At 46.8% G+C, this 26,964-nt stretch overlaps 1 protein-coding gene across 3 annotated transcripts in view; it reads left to right on the top strand.

Annotated features, from left to right (window-relative positions):
* The window catches only part of LOC144723439 (protein jagged-1-like), a 122,333-nt gene that overhangs the window by 27,079 nt on the left and 68,290 nt on the right, over positions 1-26,964 (top strand). For 2 of the 3 annotated variants that reach the window (XM_078602199.1, XM_078602197.1), the window contains exons 3-5: positions 9,288-9,348; positions 25,102-25,404; positions 25,866-25,926. In XM_078602199.1, the coding sequence (XP_078458325.1) occupies positions 9,288-9,348; positions 25,102-25,404; positions 25,866-25,926 (425 nt within the window). The remainder of the gene's footprint in view (positions 1-9,287; positions 9,349-25,101; positions 25,405-25,865; positions 25,927-26,964) is intronic. The other variant, XM_078602200.1, reaches the window with a different exon arrangement.

Genomic DNA, 26,964 nt, shown 5'->3' with positions numbered 1-26,964 from the left:
TGTGGACAATCGGCGCTCTCGGTCAGTCTTAGGCACTTTGTTGCCGCATGAGTCTGGCTGCCTGGGATCAGCATGGGGCAGGTTCTGGCTGGCGTGAGCTCATTCTTGCGTGGCTGGAGAGCTGAGAGTGCCTTCGCTTGGCTTCGAATTGTGCTTACGTGCAGCCTCCTCGGAGCAGAACGAACGCTAGGCAATCAAAACCCAACCTGATGAAAGTTCCTTTAAAAAATATATTTTGGAAAGTGAAATGCAAAGAGAAATAATTTAGAAAGAATACGGGTATGCGTGCAGGAGCCCAGGTTAATTGTTATGCCCCAGAACCACGAGGGATGGCCACAGGCATAGGGGGGGCCTTCATCCAGCAGTGGATTTATTTTTTGCTGATAATGACAATGATGATAGATAAATATATAAACAAAAGATACCCCACTTTAAACCCATTGAAATTTCGACAGCAGAATGTATCCCTGCCTATTCCTTGAGTGCTTGTTGTTTTAGTATTGTTGTTTTACCATTGCCATTTATTCTTAGAATTGTAAAATGCCCGACAATATTTGAACCTTATAGTGGGACCCCGGGGTCCCGAATAAACGGAAGTCAAAATCGTTATTAATTTATTTATTTTTGGCGACTCTGTCCCACCGCGCACACAAACGCCACGACCCACCTGGCGCGGATCGTTCTTTTGCCATGTCGTCCAAGCTCAGCGAGGATGAATGCGCAGAAGAAACTAAACTTTGATTAGCGCATCGTGTAGAGCTCACGGAGAGGAATAGAATGCCCTGTCGTTCGCCTTCAACAGACGTAAAATGACGTCACTACGCAGTTAATGCGAGAGCCGGGAGCTTATGGGACCCCAGGCTCCCGCCATAAGGTTCAGTTGTTTGTGATTAAACCTGAAGCCAGCAAAGCTGGCTATGCTTCATCCCAGGTGTCCCTTTTTAAAATAAAAAAATACTCCTGAGGTCTCACAGGACTCTTTTCTGCTTGTAAACAAATGAAGGTTGTACGTCTGATATCAATCTAAGCAGAGGTTGCCGATCAATTGATTTCACTTGCTCCGACCTCACTGCATGGCTCTGAACTGCGGATAACTCCTTGTCTCTCTGCGTCATTGAGCGCTGTGTTCATGTGAAGGGGACCCACTCAATAACCCAGGGCACGCATGAGCTGTTTAAAATATTGGGGCTTGTGAAGTCTCCCGCTGTATGTTGGCACAGGTACGGCACTACTGGCGCAGACAGAAGAGAGAGTTTTTATTTCCGCCGTGTTGATCGCTTTGTCTCTCGGAGAAATCCAAAGCACTCCGAGTACTCTTCAAGTAAACCTGGGGAGAGGCCCGGCCCTCGATTGTACGCAGAACACCCTGCATGGACGCACACTTTCTGAGCACTTCCAACATTTTAAACTCGACTGGTCCCAAAGGTTGGGTGAGGGCCAGTTGATGATTTTCACTTTATTTAGAAAGTTATGATAAACAAACGGGTTGTTCATAATGCTTGCTCTTTGGTACGAGCCAGCCCTTGATGTAGCCCGATTGTGTTGCCTTGCTCAGAGCAATAGCACTCAACAATAATGGAGCAGCGATGTCCTCCTCTGCTCTGGCATTGTTAGACATAAAAAAAACAATAACAATGACACATACCGTATTCTTTGCATTTTAAGACGCTCCGGAAAGTAAAACACACCACAATCGTGTCTTTGTGCTGAACTTCTTTCGCACCGTACACAGCCAACCATGCGAAAGTTATTGACACCGTACCTAATGTCAATAACTTTATGCAAACCTGGTCGCCATACACACATGCAGACACTCACCGGAGTAAAAGAAGCATCCTCCAACTGCTTTAAAATACACGGGGAGGGAAGGGCATAAAAACCCGAAGAATACAGTTCATGCATATAGCTAACCGGTCAGACGCATACACACACCCGAACACAAGGCAAAGAACCCCCGTATATCCTTAACATACTGTTGGGGCAAGTGCTGTAAGCGAGCACCTGTGAAGGGCTCGCATGGCACACGAGGAGGTGGATGGCCGGCACCACACTTGACCGCCTTTGTCTTCCAAGCGGCGATTACTTTTACACACCAGACCAGGTATTAATGTGAGGCTGAGTCGACCTAGGAGAGGCCCAGGACCGATTCCAATAATCGTCACTGTTGGCCATGAGCAGGAATCGAACTGAGACCGCCGGGGTTCGTAGCGCAGCGTGCTAACCGCTACACCACCGCTCTGCACACCCGAACACACGCACAACACACCCCCATGTGCGTGCACATGCACAACATATACATGCGCGGACACCCACATGCAAACAAAGAGGGACTGTGGTTGGTCCCAACCAGCTTGCATAACCGGACGGCTCTGGTTGGACCAGTCACCCTTGGCTTGGGCCAACCCAGCCATGCCGTTGAGCTACCAGCAGCCTCCTCCCACAGCGGATTGTTGCGTCTCGTCGTGATGGAGAATATTAAGGGGGAGGGGGGGAAAGTAAAAACGGAGCCTCCTGACATTCGCGGAATTGATAACTTTCAGACGGGGGAGCAAAACATAAATAAGACATCTGCGCATCATCAACCCGAGCTTATCTACCCACAGCATTCCTCAGTGACATCCCGCTTCTGAAAGCTTCAGCTGCTCACGCCCCATGTAAGATCCATCCTTGTCACGTATTCATCGGATTCTCTTGTGCGTGTCAGCTCGCTTCATTGCCATCGTATGACATTATTAAATAATAAGCCCATTACCGAACGTTGTAAAGGGACGCTGTCTCGGTGTGTCATGGTTGGCAGGCTGCACCTGCAATCTCCCTGCGTGGTAATTAAAACAAGTCAAAGCAATCGGTGTCTTAAATGTGCCTACCTGCTGTTCACACAGCAGTGTATATATGTGTGTGTTTGTGTATATCGTTAGTGGATCAGCAGGTGGTGTATGGTGGGGTGAAGTGCGGGTAATCTCACCTCTACCAAGATGTGTGGCTAGCATGGAAGAGTAGACCAGAAATAGCCTCCAGAGGTGCATTACCGGAGGCCTTTCCACCAGCAGTGGCACGAATCAGCAGTTGCAGGACTGCACCTTTCCATCTTGCCTACGAATGGTTAAAATCTCTGCTGGCTGCTGATTCAAACGTCGGGTGTTAGGAAGATGGGCAGCGTTTGGCTTCATAACATGGTTACAGAGACTTTATTTCCCCCTCGTTCTCGGTCTCTTAAGCAAGCATTTCATATCGGAAACATTTCAGACATCCTGCGAATGAATGCTTTACGTGGCACCGAATCGAGAGCTTGAGCCACGACATTTAACCCGTACAAGTGCGGTCGAAGTACATACGTTGTGCCACCCCCTTAAATGTCTTGTCACCTCGTGCTCCGAGTACACCGAAGTCTGCGTCTTTAAAAAAAGGCGTGAGAATGCGCTGTGGTTTTAAGGGGCACCACCACATTAAAGGGGTGTGCAGTTTGTGTGTTGTTTTTAATGCAACTGGATTTACGCGCAGGAATTCTGCAACTCGCTTTTGGTTGTCATCTCAAGTAACCTCTAGAAGTGAAGAAACCGGTTGTATTATGAACGCTAACCACAGTTTACATCCGGTCTGATTTAAAAAAAACAAAAGATAAAATTAGCAGTTGTTTAAATAGTCACAGTGACGCATCTGCCGACAATGTTACGCAAATAAATTGTCTTAACAACAGTTGAGTCGCTTATTGGTGATACTGCATTGCCATGATTTCGCACGCACATTACGAAAGTCGTGTGTAGTCATTAGTATTAGCATGGCATGACACAATTACTCTCAAAACAGCACCTCATGTGTATGACTTAGGATGATTTGGAAAGTTCTGGAAATGCTCAATAACAACATTGCTAAATGATATATGGTTACTATACTTATCGTGTGTTCATAAATGTATTTTATGAAGATGAAAAGTGTTGTGAAAGTAATGATTCTCAGGAATGAACCATGTGGAAGTGTAGCCAGGGTATTACCAAAAGCCTCACAGAACAGCGCAAAGAGAAATATAAATCATACAAAGCAGGTTGTTAACATATCAGCATGTTCTCTGGCTTACAAGACCCTCTGGACTATAAGACATACCCCAAACTTGTGCTCGGTGTCAATAAAGTTATTAAAGATGTGGTCTCACAAAGACAGATATACACAAAGCTACTGGATTATAAGATGCACCCCCAATTTTTATTTTAAAATACGTCTTATCGTTCAGAGAATGACATTAGCAATAAAGGTATGTATGTGTGTTACACTTTTTTCGTATCGTATGTAGCCAACCGTGCTAATCGGAGGTGCGGGGAAGCACAACAAAAGTAATACAAAAAGCATCTTTAAAGAAATTCGTTTTCAATTGTGAGGTGATGAGTTCTTTATTTATCCAGAAAAGTCTGGACAAATTAAGTCTCAAGGACTCTTTCTTTCATAAGGGGCTTACTCGGGGGTAATTGGCCAATTCCTTATTGAGTATTTTTGGGCACAGGGAGGAAATTGAGTAAGAAAAAAATATTGGAGGTCCTGCCCTAGTTGCCAACAAATGTAATATTAACACTTGGCCTTGTGGCATTAGCACTGAGTGGTTGACCCTCTGCCGCTGTGGAGCGAGCTCGTTATAATAATATTATTACTGCACTTTCTACCCCCACTGGACAGGAGATGGGCTTTTGCCACGCGCGGTGAATTAGTAAATTTATTACACGAACCAGTGGCACCAGGTGACCGCGTCGGCTGAAAACCTGGGGCACGAAATCCACCCCACAGCTTGTGAAGGTTACCGCTGAGCGCCATGCCAGGGTGGCATTGTAATTCATACTTTGGGTGACCCTACGTCCCCGACGGTTTCGCGGAACTACTTAGAAACGCGAATGCCACTTCGAGTTTCCAGATGTCAAGTTGAGTTTCAATGCCACGAATAAAAAAAGGGGCACGGTCGAATTGTTTATACCTGGCGCCGCACTCGCACTGTACGAGCGCATTTTCATCGACGTTCGTTTACAATATATTTTCATGCTTTTCAGTCGGTGAACTTGACATCTCTACTTCAGCACTGGCTTTCTTTCACTTGTTGCTATGCGGAATTCCCGTTTGTAATTATGTTATTTGTGATTATTATGTTATTTACAGCCCGTGGTCAAATCCACTGCTGGATGAAAGGCTGTCCCCCCGCGCCATGTCAGTCACAGAGGTTGTTTGACCATACTTCACCACGTTGGTCGGTGCTTGTTTGTGAGGGGGTAGGTTCCAGGGCTGCAGGGTTCAGATTAATGACTCGCCGCCGTGGACGTTAACCGTGGTCGGGAATCCAACTCGGGTCGCCCGGCTCCAGCTTCGCTCGTCAGCTGCGGTCTTTAGTCGTCTTCACATCAAGACGTCGTTCTTGGAAGATGCCGGAGGAGCAGCGGATTACTCGGAGCAGTTTCCAATTAAGTGTCACCCACCCATACTATGCCTATTAATGACGCATCTAATACTTCTGCTGATGTTTGATCTAATGAACTATATATATAATGATACAATTCTCTTGACTGGAATCCCTTCGGGGCAGGTTAGAACATGCCTGGTTTTGTTGCCATACCAGAGGAATGTTTCCTGTACGTTATGGGAGAGGGCTCGGGGCGGCCCTCGTTGATGTTGGCTACGAGAATTGGCCCTTTGGCTGTGTAGGAATAAAGCTTGATAATGATTAACGTGAGCTGTGCCCCCCTCCCCATACCTCTGATAGTTTTTTACCAAACGCCAACACTCATTTGACTTGTTTCTGTTGGCAACTGAAGTAAAAAAAAATGTTGAAAGGCATTTATACAACGACTAATTGCATAATTGCTTGGCTTTTATCGAACTCATATTTGTATGCACGTTTATTTTACAGTGCTTATGATGCCTCCTGATATTTTATGTCATTTCCGGCGTTATATATGCAAACAATTATGTTCACAGCAGTTTATCATTATTCTTGACAAACTGTGCTGTCCTATGAATAAGCCGATGCGTCAGTGTTGTCCTATTGAACAATTGCCTCTTAATGCCATCATAACCAAATCACCATCATCATCATCATCGCTTTTGACCATCGTCATCTCAATACTTATTTCCACGCTCACACTGCCACCAGCATTATTATTGTGTGGGGTGAGCCCCAAGGTGCAGCGTGTGCGTGTGTGGGGAGCAGTTCTTGCAGCAGTTAGCGCACTGCTCGACGAACCCGGCGACACAACTCATTTGTCCACACGGAGCCTCCCCTAGGTCGTTTCAGCCTCCATTTAGTCCCTGGTGCGGTGTGTAAACATCACCACTTCGGGAGACAAAGGCGGGCCGGGCGTGGTGCTGGCCACCCACCCCCTCGTGTGCTGTATTGGCCCTCATAGGCACTCGCGAAAGAGCTCATACCCCAAAGTCTAGGAAGGCTCAATGGGGGATTTTTGTCCTTGTGATGCGATTGTTGGCAAGCGCATGTCGTTTGTGTGTATGAGCAGACACTAATGACGTTTGTTTTCTGCAAATGACACACAATGGTTATAAATCATTGTACCAGAAAGCTATACCTGTGAATAATGAGGTGTGTCACTGGCTGAGGAGGAAACAGATTTTTTTAAAACCCACCCGACAAGAATGCACTGCACGCATGAGATGCTGAAGGCCAAGTAAAAATCCCTCCATACCGTAGCTGTCGTAAGATAAACACCGGCGTGATTCGGCAAAGCATAACCCACAGGCCAAGCAAGCCCGACCTGACTACAGCTTGGCGTCTCCATGAAACGTTTTCTTTCCCGAAAGCCAGCTTTTGTGTAACCTATCTGCCCTTGAGTCATGCGAACATTAGAGTGGTTTTGAAATGAGTTACTCATTTTCTGTTTGCGTGTTTGCATTAATTTGATGTAATTATTGCTGCTCCCCGTACAGAATAAGTAATGTTTTAATCATACATTAAGAATGCTCGACATTCATTAAGGTCTAAGAGGCGTGCAGCACAAAATATGGGGCGAATTGGAGTGTTGCAGCAGAATTTTGTAAAAAATTGAATTTGACACCACGATCAAAATAACGAGGAAAAGAAAATCGACCCTTCGACCTGTAGCCAAGAACATTCTGAGGCAGAGGATGTTGAAATTTCACAGAGCTCGTAGTAACAGACGATACGCACAGTTAGACAACCATCATTTTCACTTACGCATACCATACATACATTTATTTACTTTATTTTTTTATTCAAGAACCCAAAACACAGACATCAAAAAGGGAAATGCAGTGTCACGAGCGCGTAACAAACCCGGAGCGAGATACCCTCAAATGTGGGACCGATTGGAGGAGCTTGTAATTACAATAATGTATGAATGTGAAGGTGACGGGATACAAATGTGGGTTGTGAAGACAGTATATAAGCAGCAATGTAATGTGTATCTGGTCCAGTGTTTGAGAGGAAATATTTATACTTTGACACTCAAAATGAGCATCACGACTGGTCGAAGGTATTTCATAAATCCATTCACGTTGTGGCAGTGGCCCGTGAAAATCCTGCAATTTGGCTGATGCACATGAATGTTAATCATTTAAACTGGCATATTTGATGGAGTTTTTGCGCGGCGGTGAGCTTGCTCGGGACGATGAACCCAGCAACTGCATTCGATTCCCAGCCATGGCTAACATCGATGGTGTGTGATATCTGAACCAGCCCTGGGCCTGACTGTTATCCCCCACCGTTAATACAAAGACAGAGATCCCCAATATAGGCTTTTTAGACTGTTGGGGCAAGTGTTATTTGCGAATATCTATGAAGACCGGCACAGAAAATGGTGGTGGCTGGCCACGAACACCGTTCCCAGCTGCCTTTGTCTCTCCCTAATAGGGTGTTTCCAAATCACAGCAGGTTCTCATTTGAGGCTGAGTTGATCAAGGGAGTGCCCAGGACCGGTTCAAATATTCTTTCACTATTATTGGTCGTGAGCAGGAATCGAACCGTGATCGCCGGGCTTGTTAGGCAGCCCACGAACCGCTGCATTACCGCTCCCATAATAAGCACGCATATCCACAAGCACCAAAATTATTGATAACATTCTAATCAGCAGGGTAACACCTCAAGATGTCAGTGGCGAATAATATCCGAAACAGTCTTGGTCCACCCCCCTCCCCTGTTATCACAAATCCCGAGTGATCACGTTGGTAACGTGTGGTCGCACAACCCCCACGACTGCCACGACACCGCTGGGCTAGCCCTCGATCCAGCGGTGGATTGAGAAAAGGGCTGTAAATATTAATTCTCACAAAGTGGAGCGCAGGCTTTTGGATGGGAGGATTATTTTCAAGAGCACTCGGCACACACTGTCCTCTGCGAGCACACAGGAGAGAGGCTGTGAGTGTTGTTTGTATTTTACGCAACGCTGGCGTTATGGCGTATTGGGAAGGACCGGTTTGGTCGTATCATTCCACGTGATGAAGCTCGCACTGCAGGATTCCGTGCTTACATTGCATGCACACGCGGACTCGGTCTGATGCTCCGATAGCATCGCTGCTTGCTTGTGCTTTTTTTTACTTTTCATAAAGTAAACCAAAATATTTTCCCCGCAAAATGTTGTATTATTTTAAACAAAGGCAATTATATGTCGAAGCGAATGTTTGCGCCGAATATTTTTTTTTTACATGTGCCCCTTAACACGCTGAAAGATGAAATATATGAAAGTAGCTTTTAGAGGTGTATATTTTGCATCTCAATGGCTCTCATAAACACTGTCATATGTAATGGATTTGAACACGACGAACTTGTATTTGCATCCACCAAACCCTGATTTCCCCAAATACAAAAAATCCAGCTCAAACGTGCAGGTGTGGGGAAATAAAAAACGTTCCACTCTGCGTTTTTTTTCTGGGTAAGGCAGAGTTATGGTCATCACGGGTTAAGTTGTCATTCATGGTCCCCTTTGCATTTGCATCATTTTTGGTTCAATTCCATCTCTCTGCATGGCACTTGAAACGATGGGACAATTTGTGGTGAGTTCCCCTGGTTGCTGCTGCTCCCCCAGCAGTGTAAATGGCCACACCGCTGTGAATCAATGGGCAGGCCGCATGGCGGTTGGACAAAGCGGGGCTCTAATACCACCTCTACCCAGGACGTCCGTCCCGCATGGAAGAGTAATGCCCCGGCACCGTCCAGAGCGGTCCGTCGGCGCCACAGAGGCCCTCCCCGCCAGCTCCGTTCTAAACCGTGCCTTGACGTCGCAGTGCCGCGCCGGGGGGTCCTCGCTCGAGCGCGTCTAAGTGTTTTCTTTGCTCTCGTCTCGCAGAGGGCGTACACGCTGATCCTGGAGGCATTCGACAAGGACACCCAAGCTGCCGCGGCGGCAGGTGAATGCATGACGCCAACATCCGCCGGCGCGCGCGGTGGCGCTCGCTCTGCGTTACCTTGAAATCGTCGCGAAGGAGCGTGCGCGCGCGTTAGGGTCAACATGCCCGCCACGTGGACATTAGCATTCAAATTGCGTTTTTGAATGGACGCGACATCTATTAGAGTAATTTTACATTAACTTGTTGCTAAAACTGTCACCTTGGGCTAAACGGCACTCGGGGGCCAATGGAGCCTTGAGAAAGCGTGGCACAGTGTCGCCGCAAAGTTTGAGTGCTCGATGTGCCCGGCAATGGCATGATGTCGTGTGACTGAAACGCTGGGTAGTGCGTCATTAAAAATGTAAATAATCAAGCGTGGACGACCGCGTTTAGTCAAAGATCCCCCTCCGTTTAGCATTAAATTGGCTGTTAGGGCAAGTGCTGTTAGCGAGCACCTATTGAGGCGGGCCCAGCACATGAGGGAGAAACGATCGTGTGGTCAGCACCACACACCGTTCCCTTTGTCTCCCCAGTGGCGATGTTCACACACACTCGACCAGATCCTCAATTTAAGGCCGAGTCGACTTAGAGGAGATCCAAGCCACGTTAAGTTCGGTTGCTATGGGTGTTGTGCATGACAGGGAAGGGTAGCACGGTATTGTAAACCACGACACTGCTGCTGCTCAAACAACATAGCATCGTTTACAATTCGACAAACAACTTTTATTCGGCTATATTTCGAGAAAAACAAAAACAATAATTTGAAGTTGTCTGACATCCGCAGATTTAACCGAGGTTTGAGGTGTAAACACATCCGAGTATACAATTGTGGCAAAAACCTGCATTCGCCACAGTTGTTCCCCCCACCCCTTGTCGCGACGATGCATTGCCACACACGGGGGGGGGGTCTAGCGTGGGCGCTGCACAGGCGAGGGGTGTCCACTGTTTACTTTCGAGAGTTTCCTTGAGCTGTGGGGGCGGGCGAGCGGGGGGAGGGTCAAGTGGGGGGGGTGGGGGGACTCCACTGTCGGTTACGAAACTGCCCTCGGCAGCTCACGCACCATTGGGGTAACCGATGCCTGATGGTCCCCCTTTGCCCGCAAGCTCTCCAGCTCATGCCCCGCTGCCCCTTAACCCGCTGCAACCTCGCCGGCCTGTCCACTCAACAACTCAACAATGTTTTGTTGTTTTCCAGGTACGGCCCACTGAGCTACGTAGCTCTTTTTCAGAAGCGACCTGGCTTCTGAAAAATGGTTGCTCAGCCATGTGGCTTATCTTCATCATCATGTGGACATTTACAGTGACCAAATACTCTAAACGCTTGATTCTAAATGTGGAGGGGAAAACCGGAGGATCAGGAGAACATGCAAACTCCAAATAAACAGGTGTCAGGGTCGGGATCGAACCCACGACCTCCTGCATACCAGGCGAGGGAGATAACATCTAGCCACCACGGCGCCCCCACTCTCCGTCCCAACCTCTTTGCTCAATTCCCCTGCCACGAGTGAGCTCTAAATCTCACTCGTGCTGCCCCTTCTCCCACCCCCGACTGCAGCCCAGCCTTGCCAAAGCTGATCTCTCAAGGTGCCACTTTGCCATCAGTCATCAGGCCCTGAGCAAACAACATGTGGCCAAGTTACTCTGTGGCCCCCAAAAAGGGGGGGTGGGGGGGGGTCTTGGATACGCCTGCAGTTTGGCAGCACACTTGAAACAGTGGAGGCCTCGTGGTGAGCTCGTGTGTGGCTACCTATCTACCTACCTTCACGTGCGTGTGTGTGCGTGCAGTCGGGGCCGGATTAGATTCACCACCAGGAGCATAGTTATGATTGCAGAGCTGTACAACAATGGATTTTGGTGCACTGGCTTCTGCATCCCATCACGTAGCCCAGCAGCGCATACAACCCTGCTGTGCATGGCAGGTCGACCCTGATTAGATTTTATAATTTTGGGGTCCCCCCTTTTGTAAATGCATTTAATTATCTAAACTGTTTCACTACGAATCCACGCGCGATGCCGACACTCCATTGTTTTTTACCTTGGCCATTTGAGTTCTCGTATTTACGGTGCAATACATGAATCGCAAAGCCAATGTAAATATAAAATATATACAGCTGTTTTAATTTCAGGACGTATAACTGAGAGTAATACACACATTAATGTCAGGTGCTGTAATTACCAAATGACCTGTAGGATTTATCCCAGTGCAACAGGATTGCGTTTCAACCAGTATAAATCTTTACGTATATTTTTGGGGAGGACCCCTGAAAATCCAAGATCCCGGGCTGCAGCCCCTAAAGCTGCCTTAATCCAAGTACTGCGTGCAGTGCTGCTTTGCCAAACCGTCGATCTGCATAGAGGCAGAATGAGCTCACAAGTGTATCGGAAGATGTGAACGCACACAATGTGACCTGTATACAATCAGCAGCAATTCAAAGTGGCTGCACGCTCGGAAGAGCAAGGGGTAATGGTGCTTATCTGTATTGCCTGGTGGAAATTCCACATTCCTATGGCGGAGCCCCCCGTATATCCATGGGAAAAAACTGGACATAGCCTCTGCTGTATATTTAGTATATACGTGTAAAATATGTATATAAATAACACACCTCGCACATTTAACTTAATGAAAAAAAAGATTAAATTTGCAAAGTCTCATTATAGGGCCGTTTGTTTTGACATGCGAATAGAAAACAATATGTACAAACTCAAATGTACCGAACCGAGTCAACCGCTTAATCGATGGCGACAAACCGGCGCGCTTACAAAGAGGTGAGCTCGACGCCAGACTCACAAAACACACAGATGCACACACAGACGCGCACACAGACGCGCACACACAGACACACACAGACGCACGCACACAGATGCGCACACAGACGCGCACACGCGCACACACAGACGCACACAGACGCACACACACAGACACACACAGACGCGCACACACGTGCACACACACGCGCGCACACACACGCGCACACGCACACGCGCACACACACACGCGCACACACACGCACACGCGCGCTTGGCAGTTGTCGCCAAGGAAGAAAGCAGGCGAGATCCCACTCGCCGGGGCCCCGTCGCCGAACGACGTGCACCGGGGGTTGTGGGGGGGCGTTGCGTGCAGCGCTAGAAACAAGGCCCAGGAATCTTCGTAGAGGCAGAGGGGGCAGGGGCACCGGGCACACAATCCTCTTGAGTTTTCCCCACGGTCGGAAGCTCGAGCTATTTATACGAGGCTCGTGCCCCCCCCCCCCCCCTGATTCTGCGCAGGCAGCAGTAATAACCGTTGACGTTGGAGGCCAGGGATGCGTTCGCTCTCCAAGCCAGGGCGACACCTGCCGCTGGGGCCTCGCCGGGGGTCTGGGGGCACACCGCTGGTTTACCGCTGTGCCCCGTTGAGAGGCAAGGCAGCAGAGTTCGACGCTAGAAGCGGCCACTTTAGTTGGGCAAAAATGTGTTGTCTGCGCATTGATACATCTAAGCCATTTGTTCCCGCCTGATCAACGGTGAAACTCATATGTTGTCTCCACTTGCTGGCTTACGTTTTGTGCCTTTTGCCCTGTCTACAAATGTGTAACCACCAACGTACACGACACCTGTAGGTGTAAACGCTCTTCTGTTGCTACCACCTTGGTTACTATTCTCATCAACTTCACTCTTCACTCATTGAATCATCCTCCAACCGTGTTGAGAACTCGGTCTACCAGACACCACGCCCGGCTCCCTCATTTGAGTCTGAGATGACCTACGGGAGGCCCAGGACCAGTTCAGATAATCGTCACTGGTGTTGGTGACCGTGATCGGCAATCGAATTCGGGTCGCCGGGGACATAGCGCAGCAAGCGAGCCACTCCACTACTGCTCCCTGTAGCATACAGCAACACACACTCAACCCACTCGCCAACCCAGCCACTCACTCTCACCCCGCCACACTGCAGGTCGCAGCACTTCTCTCTTTTTGTTTCTTTTGTCACACTGCTCGACATTGGAATTCCCTCCCATGGTCTCTTTTATCAAAGTTCTCACAACCTTGCTCAATTCAAGAAACTTATATTACATTTTCAACTATTGCGCCTTCAAAAGTGCTGTTTGTTGCTGGCCACTGGGCCTCTTCGGCCCCTGTGGGCCTGTTGCTCATTGGAAAAACAATCGATTGTACTTCAGAAGGATAGAATAACATTTCAAAATATCTGAATAGAAATAATATAGTATATGATCTCAAAATGTTAGTCAACATACGGGACCCCCTCGGGGTCCCATAAGCCCCCGGCTCTCCCATCAACTGCGTTGCGACGTCATGTTACGTCTGTTGAAGGCGAACGACACGGCAATCTATTCCTCTCGGCGAGCTCTACACGATGCGCTCATCAAAGTTTCGTTCATGACTATGGCAATTTTGGCAACTACGGGTGCTTGGTGAATGTTCCATGCCAGGTGGGTCGCAGCGTTTGTGCGCGTGGTGGGACGGAGTCGCCAAAAATAAATAAATAACGATTTTGACTTCCGTTTATTCGGGACCCTGGGGTCCCGCCATAAGATTCATATCTGCACCTGCCACCCCCCCCGTCAAAGGTGCTGCACCGATGGTGAAAATAACACATTTCTATGGTGGAGACAAGTTTATTCATAGAACAACCGCTGGGCATTTCTGTACCACACGGATGAATAGAATGTGCCACCTTAACCTCGATCGCAGCCATCTTTCATTCTCCTTGGTTTAGCAGGGCAAGTCCCGAGCCCCCCATGTAGCGACACAGAAGTGAACCTGCGCGCACTGAATTAGAATCACCAATGGCAGGTGTGGCCAACATGTGCAATATTTTCAAAACGTTTCCGGAATGACTTACTGAAAATGTCGGCTTGTACTGCACTGCAGCATTTTACTTGTTACATCACGGCTTAAGTTTGAACGTAAAAGGTGTTCAGCCTGCACGAGGATGTGTTGTCAGTTGAGTGCATAGTAGGTCTTCTTCCCTCGTGTCTCAGAATCAGAATATGTATTTATACTGGAGGAATTCGATGAGCTATAAAGCTCTTTTTCACAGATGTCGAGTAGGGGAGCCGGGTCAGAACGTTACAGCAACAAACCATACAAAAACACGGTCGGAGTGCAAACAAATCACTGAAAGTAGACAGATAAAAATAATGTATCTTACCAGGCAAAGCCCACTGAGGTGTTAACTATTGGTCTATTGGTTAGCACATGGGAGTTACCATCCAGAGGTCGCAGGTTCGATTTAATCTCCCGGCACGGCATTTGAAACGATGGTGAAGATTTTTAAGTCCCCCGCAACCCACCGCCTCTGTCTACCCAGCCATTGTAAGCGGGTTGAGGGCGGTCAGTTGATCAGCAGGTCGCCGTCCGGTGGTGTCTGACAGCGTGGAAGAGTCGGTCAAATACTCCCGAGAGAGGCTTTCTCAAACACCCAATTGCAGAGCTGCAGCCTTAACCTTTTACCTCTGGATTTTTCATACAATTATAATGCGCGCCAATATCTGCACGTCGGGTGAGCAATGCAGATGTTGGAAATCGAAATAAATCGCCCGCCCGGTTTTAACCGTTGCCGTGGCTGTTTGATCGCATTTTTGTTCGCCCACTTCTTTAAAAAAAACATCGACACTGTAAAATCTCTCCCCAGCACAGATAAAGCAGAGGGGAAAAATGAAGGATAAGTAAAAAAAGAATTGAACTGGTTGCTTGCATCTAAGGTTTAAAGGTCTCTGGGCTGAGTCAACTGACTGGCTGGAGCACATATTTATCCAACCTCAAATGAAGTCATAAGCCCCGGCGAGATGCCACAGTAAAGGGTGGCGCACCTGAGCGACCTCGCGCATGCACAAGCAGCGCGATTGATGTTTCGCTTACATCACCGCATGCCGGCGTGACGCCACTAACACCTGCCTGCAGGGTAGCAGAGGGAGCAGGGAGGGGGCCGACTCTGTATCTGGGACAGAAGCAGCAGGCAGTGAAGGTGCTTAACTCCTCGTTTTTTCGCAGGCCAATATTATGGTTGGTAAATTGGCGTGAATCAAAATATTAATTACGAAGCGATGCGGCCGTGGTGGTTATGTGGGATAAGTGAGCGAGCAGAGGTAGGTAGGTGAGGGTGTATGGGCGATAGCTACATGGAGAGGAGGCGGAGGAGAGGAGGCGGAAGAGAGGCGTCTGCGCGGAGCACTGAATGCAGACTCAGCCCGGTGCTCAGTTGATTTGGCCCGCGGCGAAAATCTCCGGTGGTCATGTCATTGTGATGCGTTTGTGCCAACATCGCCGAGACTCAAAGCGGTTCCGACATTCTTCCATCGGGCGGACTGCATTGCTCCGTCGCTAATGGTCTTTTGGGGGTGCACACCCGTCTCACCTGCCGCCACCACCACCACCCCTACCACCACCACCAGCCACTCCCACCACCACCACTACCATCACCACCAGCCACTCCCACCACCACCACCGCCGTCGCCGCCACCACCACCACCAGCCACCACCGCCGCCACCGCCGCCACCACCACCACCAGCCACCACCGCCACCACCGCCACCACCGCCGCCACCAGCCACTCCCACCGCCGCCACCACCACCGCCGCCACTACCACCACCGCCGCCACTCCCACCACCACCGCCGCCACTCCCACCACCACCGCCGCCACTCCCACCACCACCGCCGCCACTCCCACCACCACCGCCGCCGCCGCCACCGCCGCCACCGCCGCCACCGCCACCACCAGCCACTCCCACCACCGCCACCACCACCACCGCCACCACCGAGTTTACGTGCTGTTTTCCAAATCGGTGCCGCCAAGTAGTTGCTAATTAATATGAATAATATCACTCTTGAGACAATGCGTGAAGTGCAGCCCTCTTGATAACGAACACCTGCATCCCTCCAGGGTGGCATCGGGAGCAGGGAGGGGAGGGGGGACTGCATCTGGGACAGACGCCGCGGGCAGTGAAGGCGTTTTGGTTTATAAATGTAATGTCCACCTTAAGTCTCTAGAGAGGATGTCTCACATAACACTTTTGTTCTATATTTTGCTCATTTATATATTCGTGCGTTATATAATTCAGTAAAAGCTGTTATTCGTTCAACAAATCAACGTGTTTATAATCTCTCTCTATATATGTTTTATATCAATGTGCTAAAAAAACTGGTCATAATTTTTTCGTTACAATGTCCAAACCACTTTCGTAAATGTATGAATATATTTTATTTCCCAGGGTCATGTTATTTCCCCCGTGTTTGTGCTTATATCACAAATGTGAAAACACAACAGTCAGTACATGTGGGGGGGGACAGGGGGCGGAGGGGAGTGGTGGCACAGTGGTTAGCACACTGGGCGGCAATTCCGCTGACCTGAGCTTGATTACGGGACACGGCTCACATCCGTGGCGAGTTTTATCTGGACCGCCGCTTTCACTCATCCGCACTGGCCAGTGTGGTGAATTATAATCAAAACAATGATTGCATTTTTTTTTTATAAATATTATTACAATACAACATATCTACACGTGTGTGTGTGTATATATATATGGTAATAGGTATGTTTTTAAGCTGGTAAATTATATACATATGGGTTCCAACAACTGAAGCATGCATTTGTCCTTCAGAATTGATCATGTTTACTCAATTTTAACATACCAATCATGTAGCTATAATTCCTTCGGAATCCTAATGCCATTCAGGAACAGTAGAATAATTTGTGCACGTATTTTTTATCATATATTTTTTAATTATATTTTTATAACTTTGCTCAAATCATCAATGCCATACCGAGTTGACGACATGAGCAGCATTGTGAACACTCAGATCCTGTACGATGACTTCGAACTAATCAAGGTATAATATTCTGCACCTATCCTTCGTATGCGTCACAGCAAATCGTAAATAAAACAATGCCGTCCGTAGTCTGGTTTACAACAGCTGACCACTCAGGATGTGCCACTGCCATGGTGACGTTTGAATTATTAAACCGCAGTTACTCAATTGCCTCGTTACAAGCGTGTGTTAAGACGCGATGTCCTTACGCTGCTGAGCCAAAGGGAATCTGGAACAATTACACTTGAACAATTTTTTTCTTTTTTTTGTTCCTGGGTAGTAAGTGTTATTTCCTAATTGCTTATGTCTCAAAAGTACAGAAAATGGCTATTTTTCCCCACAAACTTTGCTTTTCTGACCAGGACAGTGATATTTTAAAATTTACCTATTTTCAATGAGAAAACAGGCGAATGTGTCTTTTCATTCACATGAAGTCAGAAAACAACATATGAATTAAAATTAACATGTATTTATACTAAAGTAATACAAAAATTACTGCGAAAGATTTAGACACGATATAAAAAGGAGAACTTGATGGGAGACTACATTTGGGGGCTGATTCGTGAAAGTGTTTTACAGTATAATCGTATATCTCAAAAAACTACTCACTTCTAAATCTTTTGTAGTAATTTTTGTATTACTTTAGTATAAATACATGTTCATTTTGATTCATATGTTGTTGTTTTCTGACTTTTTGTGAACCAAAAGACACAAATTCGTCCGTTTTCTCATTGAAAATAAGAACATTTCTAAATATCACTGTCCTGGTCACAAAAGGAAAGTTTGTGGGGAATAATAGCCATTTTCTATACTTTTTAGGCATCAGCAATTACGAAATGACACTTACTACCCAGGATCAAAAATTGTGTTACGTAGTGTTATCCGCTACAGGAACGGAAATATCGACGCATTTTTATTGGGTCACTTTCATCTGGTTCATGTTTCATTCATTCATTTATATGTTTAATAGAGTATCTTGACACGTAGGCTTTCGCGACCAATATCATCCATAATAGAGTTTTTTTTTTCTGGCTGTCACTTAATGAAGCTAGTTGTAATTACTAGCGAAACGTCGAACTCAGATTGTAAATGTTGTGACTTGGCTTTCCAACACACCGGTTAGTGCTGTACTAGTGACGAATTGGCACGTTCTGTTTACGTGACAACCCTTACTAGTTGGCTGTGTCCGGTGGTGGTGGGTTTCACGATACATTTATATATGTACGAGATCTAACCAAAAAAACCTATATTATTAGTGTATCTTGAATTGGCATTCTGCCCTGGCTGAATGGTTATCATGCGGGAATTGTTCGACATAATCTCCGGGTAGTGGCACTTGAAACAACGGTGCACGTTTCTTAAACCGCACCCCCGCCGCTTGCCCATCCAGCGGTAAGAATGGCGTACTCCACGAAGTCGTCAATTGGAAAGTCGCGTGTGGTGGGCTAAAGCGTGCCAACTCCCACCTCTTCCAATGCATAATGGAAGAGTAGGCCAAAACACCATTGACAAAGGTCCCTCTAGAGCTCCCGCGAGTGGAGGCCTTTTCGCCAGCAGTGGTGTGAGCAAAGAAATGCAGGGCTCCACCTTTACCTTTTTTTAAATAGAGCGTTTTGAATTGAGGGAATTCTTTGGAATTGACAGTCTTAAACTGAGTGAATACCAATGCTCAGCCAAATGAAACTCACTGACATAACAGTGGCTATATTTTCTACCTTGGCTATGGGCATCATTTATTGTACATTGCTCAAAGTTTTTATTTGAAACAGGTGACAATGTGAATGCCCATGCATGTCTAGGAACCAGTCAGAGCCAGCATGAATGATTACTCATGTCAGTTATATGACACAGGGAATGCCTCGCTGAGTTTCGTGACTCTTTTTCCGGAGAGTGCGACGTTGGGATATTTGACCAGATTCATTAAAGAGTGATTGACGAATGGGTAAGAAACTGGAGTACCCAGAGAATACCTGCGCACTTGAAGAGACAGCATTCAACGCTGCCATCTGTTGGCCACCTCGCAGCCCCACGGCGACAACACCTGGCAAGCCCTCGGTGGTCACCCACTGCGACTGCCAACCAGGCTCGACGCCTGCTGAGATCTCACGAGATTCCGGTGCACTCAGGGTGGCTTTGGTCATCGGCAAATTGAGCAAAGGCAACAAGCATTGGTCCTGGCCCTTGTTTTGTTGTCGCCAAAACAAAGTGAGCAATCTGCAATGGCAGGGCATGCCCTAGCACCCAGAACAGTGACTTTGGCGTGAGCCTCCTAAGCTGATCAGCCACCTCTCTACCAGTGTCACTCTCATTATAACCGCCCTGGTGCTGCTTGCAATTAAATCTCCGCACTTAGCTCATTGGGGTTTTCTCTCCAAAGTACTGATCGTGTCACTCCGCGTTTGTTAACTTTTCGGAGGCGTGTCTCTGTGGAGAGATTAAGGTGGGATTTACCTGCCAGCGACCTGACATAGGCCATAAGTGCTTAACTGGCAGTATCCTGACGTTCTCCTTGTCAGTCTGCCACGTGATGCATACATTTTAACTTTCGGGTGCATTGTCAAAAGGTGCAGCTGCAGGCCCGCAATTGCTTGCTCACGCCAGGGTCTTTGCTTGAGGGAGCTCTAGAGAGGCTCCTCTCGAGGGTATTTGGTCTACTCTTCCATGCTGGCTGGCCAGATGTCTTGAAAGAGGTGTGAGCACCCACACTTTACCCCACCTCAATAAGAGTCATGAGACTCATAGAGGCTTTCCCTGTGTAAATAATTGACGTAAGCATTCTTTCGTGCTGGCTCTCGGGTTGCTTCCTAGACATGCATGGGCATTGACATAGCCACCTGTTTTAAATCAAAATATTGGTAATTTAAAAAAATATGCCAATAGCCAGAGTAGAACATATAGCCACTGTTTGTGAGTTCACCTGGCTGAGCTTTGGTATTTAATTGGTTTAAGACTGTCAATTCCAATGAATTTCCTCTATTCAAGATGCTTTATATATTAACAAAAATATTCTTGGTTCTTTCGCTAAAGTCACGTAGATAGAAAATACAAATACATTTAAATTAAAAATAAATTTAAAATAAAAACAAAAATCCTTCGACGTTTTGATCGCAACACAAGCGGTCTTCTCTCTGCCTAATGAACATCGCTTGTGTTGCGATCGAAAAGTCGTGGGTTTTTTGCTTTATTTTTTTTCTATCTTTGTGACATTACCGAAAGAACCAAGAATATTAATTCCTGCAGTCACGAAAGTAAAAAAAATAAAATAGGTCAAGGTGCAGTCCTGTAATTTCTCGCTCACTCCACTGCTGGCAGAAAGGTCCTCCACTCGATGGAGCCCTGAAGAGGTGCTCTGTTGAGGGCTTTTCGCCTCCTCTTCCACGTTGGCCAAATGTCTTGAAAGAGGCGGGAGCAGGAACCTTTACCCCACCACGCACGGCCTGCCAATTGACCAGCTGTCGTTTTTACCACTTGGTGGACATAGCCTAGGGGCAGCGAGGTGTCTTTTTTACCAGGTAAGCCCCACTGAGCTATGGAGCTCTTTTGCAGATTGCAACCTGGCCACAAATGATAGCCCAACGAAGTGGCTTATCACGTGTAAATGTATAGCAGTCCAATACTCTAAACGCACGTTCCTAAACTTGGAGGGAAAAACCGGTGGACCCGGAGTAAAATCCACGCGAACATGGGGAGAGAGACACGCAGGGTCAGGATCGAACCCACAAACCTCTCGCATACCCGGCGAGGTAGTTAACCACTGTTTCGACTGCCGTGCCGGGAGGTTGAATCGAACCGGCGACCCCTGGCTCGCAAGTCGTCTGCTTTGCACCCATCACACCACGGCAGCGCCCCTGTATTGTGGTGGCAAATACAAGTAAAAACTCATCAAGCACTTGCGGGAGAGTTACTATTATTATTATTATGTATTAATTGTTCTTCATTTATAATCAAATTGCCCAAATATGAGATCATGTCATTGTTGGCATTCCTCTTTCTAACTATGTTCTCTACTCATACGATAAGTGAGCGCCAACATTCTTAATCATAAATTTGTGTGTGTGTGTGATGTACGTGTGATTCAAAGAACTTCACCGCGTAGGTAATATATATTAGTTTTCGTTTCTTGTCACGAATGGAATGTTCAGTTCCGCTGGTGCTCATACTTTATAAGATGAAATAAAATAAATGTTGTTTCGGCTTGTCGTTTGAACGCAGTGCTAGAAGGGATTTTTGGATAGCATTTCCTCAGTTAAGGTCACGTTTAAACGCGCGTTGTCGTAACAACGTTGGCTAAAGTGCGTTGTGGCATTTTGCGGAATAACTTTTTGAAGACTAGGTGAATATACCAAATATTAACATCAATTAAAACAATTATGATAACGTTAGCGTTTGTGCAATCAATTATGAATATTCATTAAATATCTATCTTCCAACACTATTTTTAAAAAAATGCTTCTATATACATAGGTCAGGTAGCACCTGAAAGCAATTTTTCGAATGTATAAATTTTCTATGTCAGTGTGAGTGCCCACGTCAGTCCTATCGAGTATCCTCTGCGTGTATTTCCCATGGTAACGACCGAGAAGAGTCCACCAAAGGGGACAGGTCTCCCGTGGACTTGGCTGGAATGTGCCAGTGTAAAGTGGCAGTGGTTACCCAGGAGTCCCATTCACCTCTCCGCACCAGCCTGCAGCAGCAGAAGAGCACTGAATCCCTTAGCTTTTAGTGAGTTTTTCTAATTATTCTTGGGCACTGGAAGTTGTCACGTGCATTGTTAATTACTCACTGCGATTAACAACCAGTAACGGACATTGAAACTTCAGTAATGGAAGAACACGATGCCTAAATATGTATTTACTTGTTAAATAGGGATACATTATGGAGTTTTTTTGGTTTCCACATGAGTTGTACTTTTTTTAATGCACAGTCGAACGTCTCTTGTGTCTTTCGAGAAGTGTTCCTTAAAATAAATAAGGACTTGATTTGTCAAAGGCCATTACAGGCTATATTTGCAATGCCCTGCTAGGAAGTTTCGCTGAAGGTTGCTAAATACTCTAGGGTTTGAGCAATAAGGTGCGTTTTTACGACTTCCTCTTTAGTCCACAGTTTACGATATCCTCAATGTGATTTTCTAGTGATGTTCAAACACTTGCTTCCACAAGTCTAAAACTGAAAGCAAAAATTATGAAAACAGTTTTAAATGAGCAGAATAAACCGATGAACATCAGCTAAAGTGCATTTTATATTATTGTTTTTTTTTATTAATGAGCACGTTTACTGCCTTTTTATTGCATAGTTTCGGACATAGTTTATAAATTAGCTTCAAAATTGCAAAAGCATGCCAAGTGAATTAAATTATTTATAAGTACTGTGAAACCAAGGTGGGCTGGTGGATCCGGGATCAAAGCATGAAGCTGGCAATGTTGAAGTTTTAATTCAAGGCTCAGCCACCCATGATTAAACCAAATTCTCAATATTAGTGAGTTGATGGAAACAAAAAAAAAACCCATTGTATAAAATTGTATTCGTCACTTAATTTGGCAAAAAGTCCAATAACCTATTGTTCATTGACCTAACAGTTTATGAGTGGACTCGTGGGTGTTAGCAGCAATGCCCTCAATAAGAAGATCACCGCGAGTATGCTGCAATTCTTCGTGACCCTCAGGGAATCTGATGGGGGGGGGGGTCCTTTTACATCATCCAGCAGTCCCATGCACTGCCAGATGTAAGTGGCAGCAGTGTCCTGTTGTATGTTAACGGCGCTGTCAGAGCACACAGCACTGCAGTGTTCTTTAATTAATCGGGGCCGATCCCTGGCTCTCGAACATTTCGCTCAAGATTTTCCATAACAGCTGCACAGGCCTCTTCAAGGCTGCTTGCCTCTGCCCCCTGCATCTCCCCTCCATCCTGTCTCCACCCTGTTATCTCCTGCCAGTGGCTCCAGCTAATTCCTCCCCTCGCAGGGATTCCTTGCTAACGTCTCCCGGCGTCATGCGCAGCGGGCGTGAGTTTAACGGACACTCGTTTAACTTGCTTGCTCGGGACTGTGCCCGCGTTTTGTGAGTGCCCCCGTCAGCCTTCTCGAAAATCTACTCGCTCTTGGGCAGTTCCAAAAACTAGGCAATTCCACGGCGAAAATGTCGAAAAATGTTCTAATGGCACACATTCAAGGTGATTCTAGTTTTAGAATAGATGGCTTATTTATGGAATCTGCGTACGGCATGTTAATGTGATGTGCAGCCTTGAAATTAATTAATGGTTTGATACACACAGACGAAACGGAATGCGCCATCACCATCTCAGTTTGGATTTTTTTCAAGTCAGTTCGTCTGAGTACGTCCGACACCATGGTATTTTTCCCTCATGAAAAGAAGTGGCCAACCATTTTTTTGTTCATCCCAATTACTGTCCTAATTGGTTGAAATATTATTCCCGAGTAACAAACAGAAAACCTTCATGATCATACGAACGATTACTCGCATCTTTAAAGTGTCGGATAAATGTACGTCCAAAATCGTGCAGCTGTCCTGTTGCCAACAGTTTGAAACCGGTTTGTGTGTGGAGGTGCCTCTTGCTTGCGCATGGTACGGACGCTGGAATGCACTTTGTTGGGAGCACAATTGTGGGTCTGTTAATGAGAAAATGGAACGGGCCCTTTTTGCGACAGTGCAGGCAATTTACTACGACCCTGGAAGTCATGTGATGGGCAGACTTCACGCCTCTCGAGTCACTGATTTACACCCTGTAAAACATTTCGTTTATGTGCTTTTGGCAAGTGCACAATTTTTTCTTGAAGCAGGTGCGGTTAGACAAATACCTTATTATTTTACTTTGTTCCAAAATTCCACTGCGCAAATTATTGTGCGCACTAGAACAATAAAGTCAGGTTGCTTTTCGGAAAAAACTTTATACGCATGAAAATACAAATACAACTTTATCGGATATGTTGTTTTAATAATGTTTTTCATATCGCTCATTATTGAATTTGGTATCAATATATTTTATTGACTAGCACTTGAAACGTGGCATATTTTTTGTGTTTGTGGACTTGAGTGCAGGTTTTATTCACATATTAATCGATTGGAGTATTTAATACATATCCAGACAGCTATCTTTGAAAGATCCATATCTATCAAGGGTTTTGCAGATGTATAAAGACTCATGGGCCCACATTATCTAAATATGAATTTGAGTGGGTTTCAGGTCCTCTTGGTCATCACCTAAATGCTGTTTTCTAGGTGGAGCAGTGCAGCGCCAGGCACATGCACGGCGTGGGTTTTTGTCATCTCTCAGCAGAATATTTCATGATAAAAAGTCACTCCATAATGAAATAAGTGATCTGAGGCCACATTATCAGAACTCCTGTGCAAATCCGACCACAGAATTAAATTGCATGCGTGGGTACACGTAGCCATTTAACTCACACGCTCGTTTGAGCCCTGAGACTCTTCTAGCCAGGTAGGTAATCTTTATTTATAACCAGGTGAGAACCAGGTTGGCTTGGGCAAAAGCCGTCGCTTGAAGGGGTTGATCGCCAATGGTATAGAATAATGACGGAGTGGCCCCTAAGCGATGGAACCCATCAAAAAGGACATCGACAGACGGACTGATGAAATCAGCTCTTCTGCAGGTGCTAAGCGGATTATTTACATCACAGGTTCATGAAAAGTGGTAGCAATTTTGGGAGGCTATGATCCAGCAGTGGATTGACTATGGCTGTTGATGATGATGATGATAAGAGGCCATTGAGACTTTGTGACCCAGGACTTGGTGATCGTAATTTTCCAGCCCATTCCTAATCCACTGCTCGCTTAAGGCCTCCCCACATGCCATTTTGCATCATGAGGCGTTATTGATCGTTCTTGATCAAACCACTTCCGTGCGGTGTGGCCCAGCACACCGCTCGCCTTCCCCGACCGTCGAATTAAACCCGTTGTCGTCGTCGCTGTTCTGTCCGTCTTCCCCCAGAAGTTGGTGGCGCCGGAGGCAGCAGCGGCGGTGGCAGCACGGGGTCCGGCACGCAGCTGATCACGCGGGTCACCTACTCGGGCATGATCAACCCGGGCGACCAGTGGCACAACCACTCGGCGGTGGGCGCGCGCGCCGTCACGGTGGACTACCGCCTGCGGGTGATGTGCGACGAGCACTACTTCAGCACCAACTGCACCAAGCTGTGTAAGCCGCGTGACGACTACTTCGGCCACTACGCGTGTGACTCCAATGGCAACAAGGTCTGCCTCGACGGCTGGACCGGCGGCGACTGCAAGAAAGGTTGGTCCTGTTTGTCGTTGCCGTGCCATTATCGTCGTCGGTTATCGTCTCTCCTCCTTTGTTAAAGAACAGAAGCCCGATTATTGCATGCAGGCGGTCGGCTACTCAATATGTTCTTTCTACCATGTATGTGTGCTTCTATTCCGTGCCTCTTCTGTAGTCACGCCCGCTGTCCTTGCAGAGGGACTCACAGACTTACGTAGAGACCCACAGACTTACGTTGAGACCCACAGACTTACGTAGAGACCTACGGTTAGGGTTAGGGCGTGCGCACACACACGCATGCGCACGGTGTTTAGTTTACACATTCATCTCCCGCTCTGACTAGCATATGAGAGTAAACACCTCCCAACTCAGTGCACTGTTTGCCCTGTCCAGTGACATTGTTAATGTCTGCGTAGTTTAGTCTTGTGTGTGTGAACACAGTCGAACCTGCCTTTGTGTCCGTTTTCTTTTTTCAGCCATTTGCAGACAAGGATGCAGCGCTGAGCACGGGCAGTGTGACAATCCAGGGGAATGCAAGTGAGTCGAGCGTCAAGTAACTTTTCCGAGATGGATAAAGCAATTAAATTATTTAATTATGAAGTACGTTCTCGAGTAAATGCCATTGCTTTAGACAAAAGTGAGCGACTTCCTGCACTGTTTTTTTCGCGGTTTAGCCACCGTGGTGCCCTCCGATGCATTTCCGGGTTGTCCCGCGTGTTGTTCGTATGTTGAACTTCTTTGGCACCGTACATAGCCAACCGTACGAAGCGAACTGTGCTAATTGGAGGTGCTGCGTTCAGCACGGCGTCTGACGTTTCGCGCCACGTGGCCTGCCCTGAAAAAACTCCGTCGTGTGTGGATGCGACACGCTGGGCGTCATGTAGAACAGCGCGCGGCGCAACTCGGAAACGCGTCAGAGGGCATCCTGCGGTTACCAACAGAAAACCCTGATGTCAGTTTCAAAAGCAGATACTGGAATATTATTTGCAAATGAGATGCAAAGATCACTGGGTGTACTCAGAATCCATTACCCTCATGCCCAAGTGGCAAGAGTATGAACGACTTGGCGTCGCACTCCAAGGGCTTCCAGCTCGGTGTGTTCTTTCCATCAAACTTCACTTGAAGCTTTCGTGACTGCAGGAATTACTCTTTGGTTCTTTCGGTAATGTCACGTAGAAAGAAAATAAATTAAATAATAGAATACGACGTTTCGATTGCAACACAAGCAACCGTCATCAGGTAGAACTAAATTTGAGAGAGAGACAAAACACAGACACGGAGACACACAAACAGACACAAGCAGAGAGAGACAACACAAAGACACACAGAGAGAGACACACAACATAGACACACAGAGACTCAATGCCGTGATCATAATAAGCAAAACATGAATTGATACGATGACCATCGCCGTCATTTATTGTAAGTGAGCACACCTATTGGATCATGCAAAACAATACAAATGTACAACTCTTTTGCCATGGGGATTGTTTGACCATGCTTCACCACTTTAGTCAGTGATGTCAGCTGTCCGGGAATTGAACTCAGGTCGCCTGGATCATAGCGCACTGCTTT

Source organism: Lampetra planeri, chromosome 18, assembly GCF_965212315.1.
Source record: "Lampetra planeri chromosome 18, kcLamPlan1.2.h2, whole genome shotgun sequence".
In the NCBI taxonomy this organism is placed as follows: Eukaryota; Metazoa; Chordata; class Hyperoartia; order Petromyzontiformes; family Petromyzontidae; genus Lampetra; species Lampetra planeri.
This window is presented reverse-complemented; position numbering and strand designations above follow the sequence as displayed.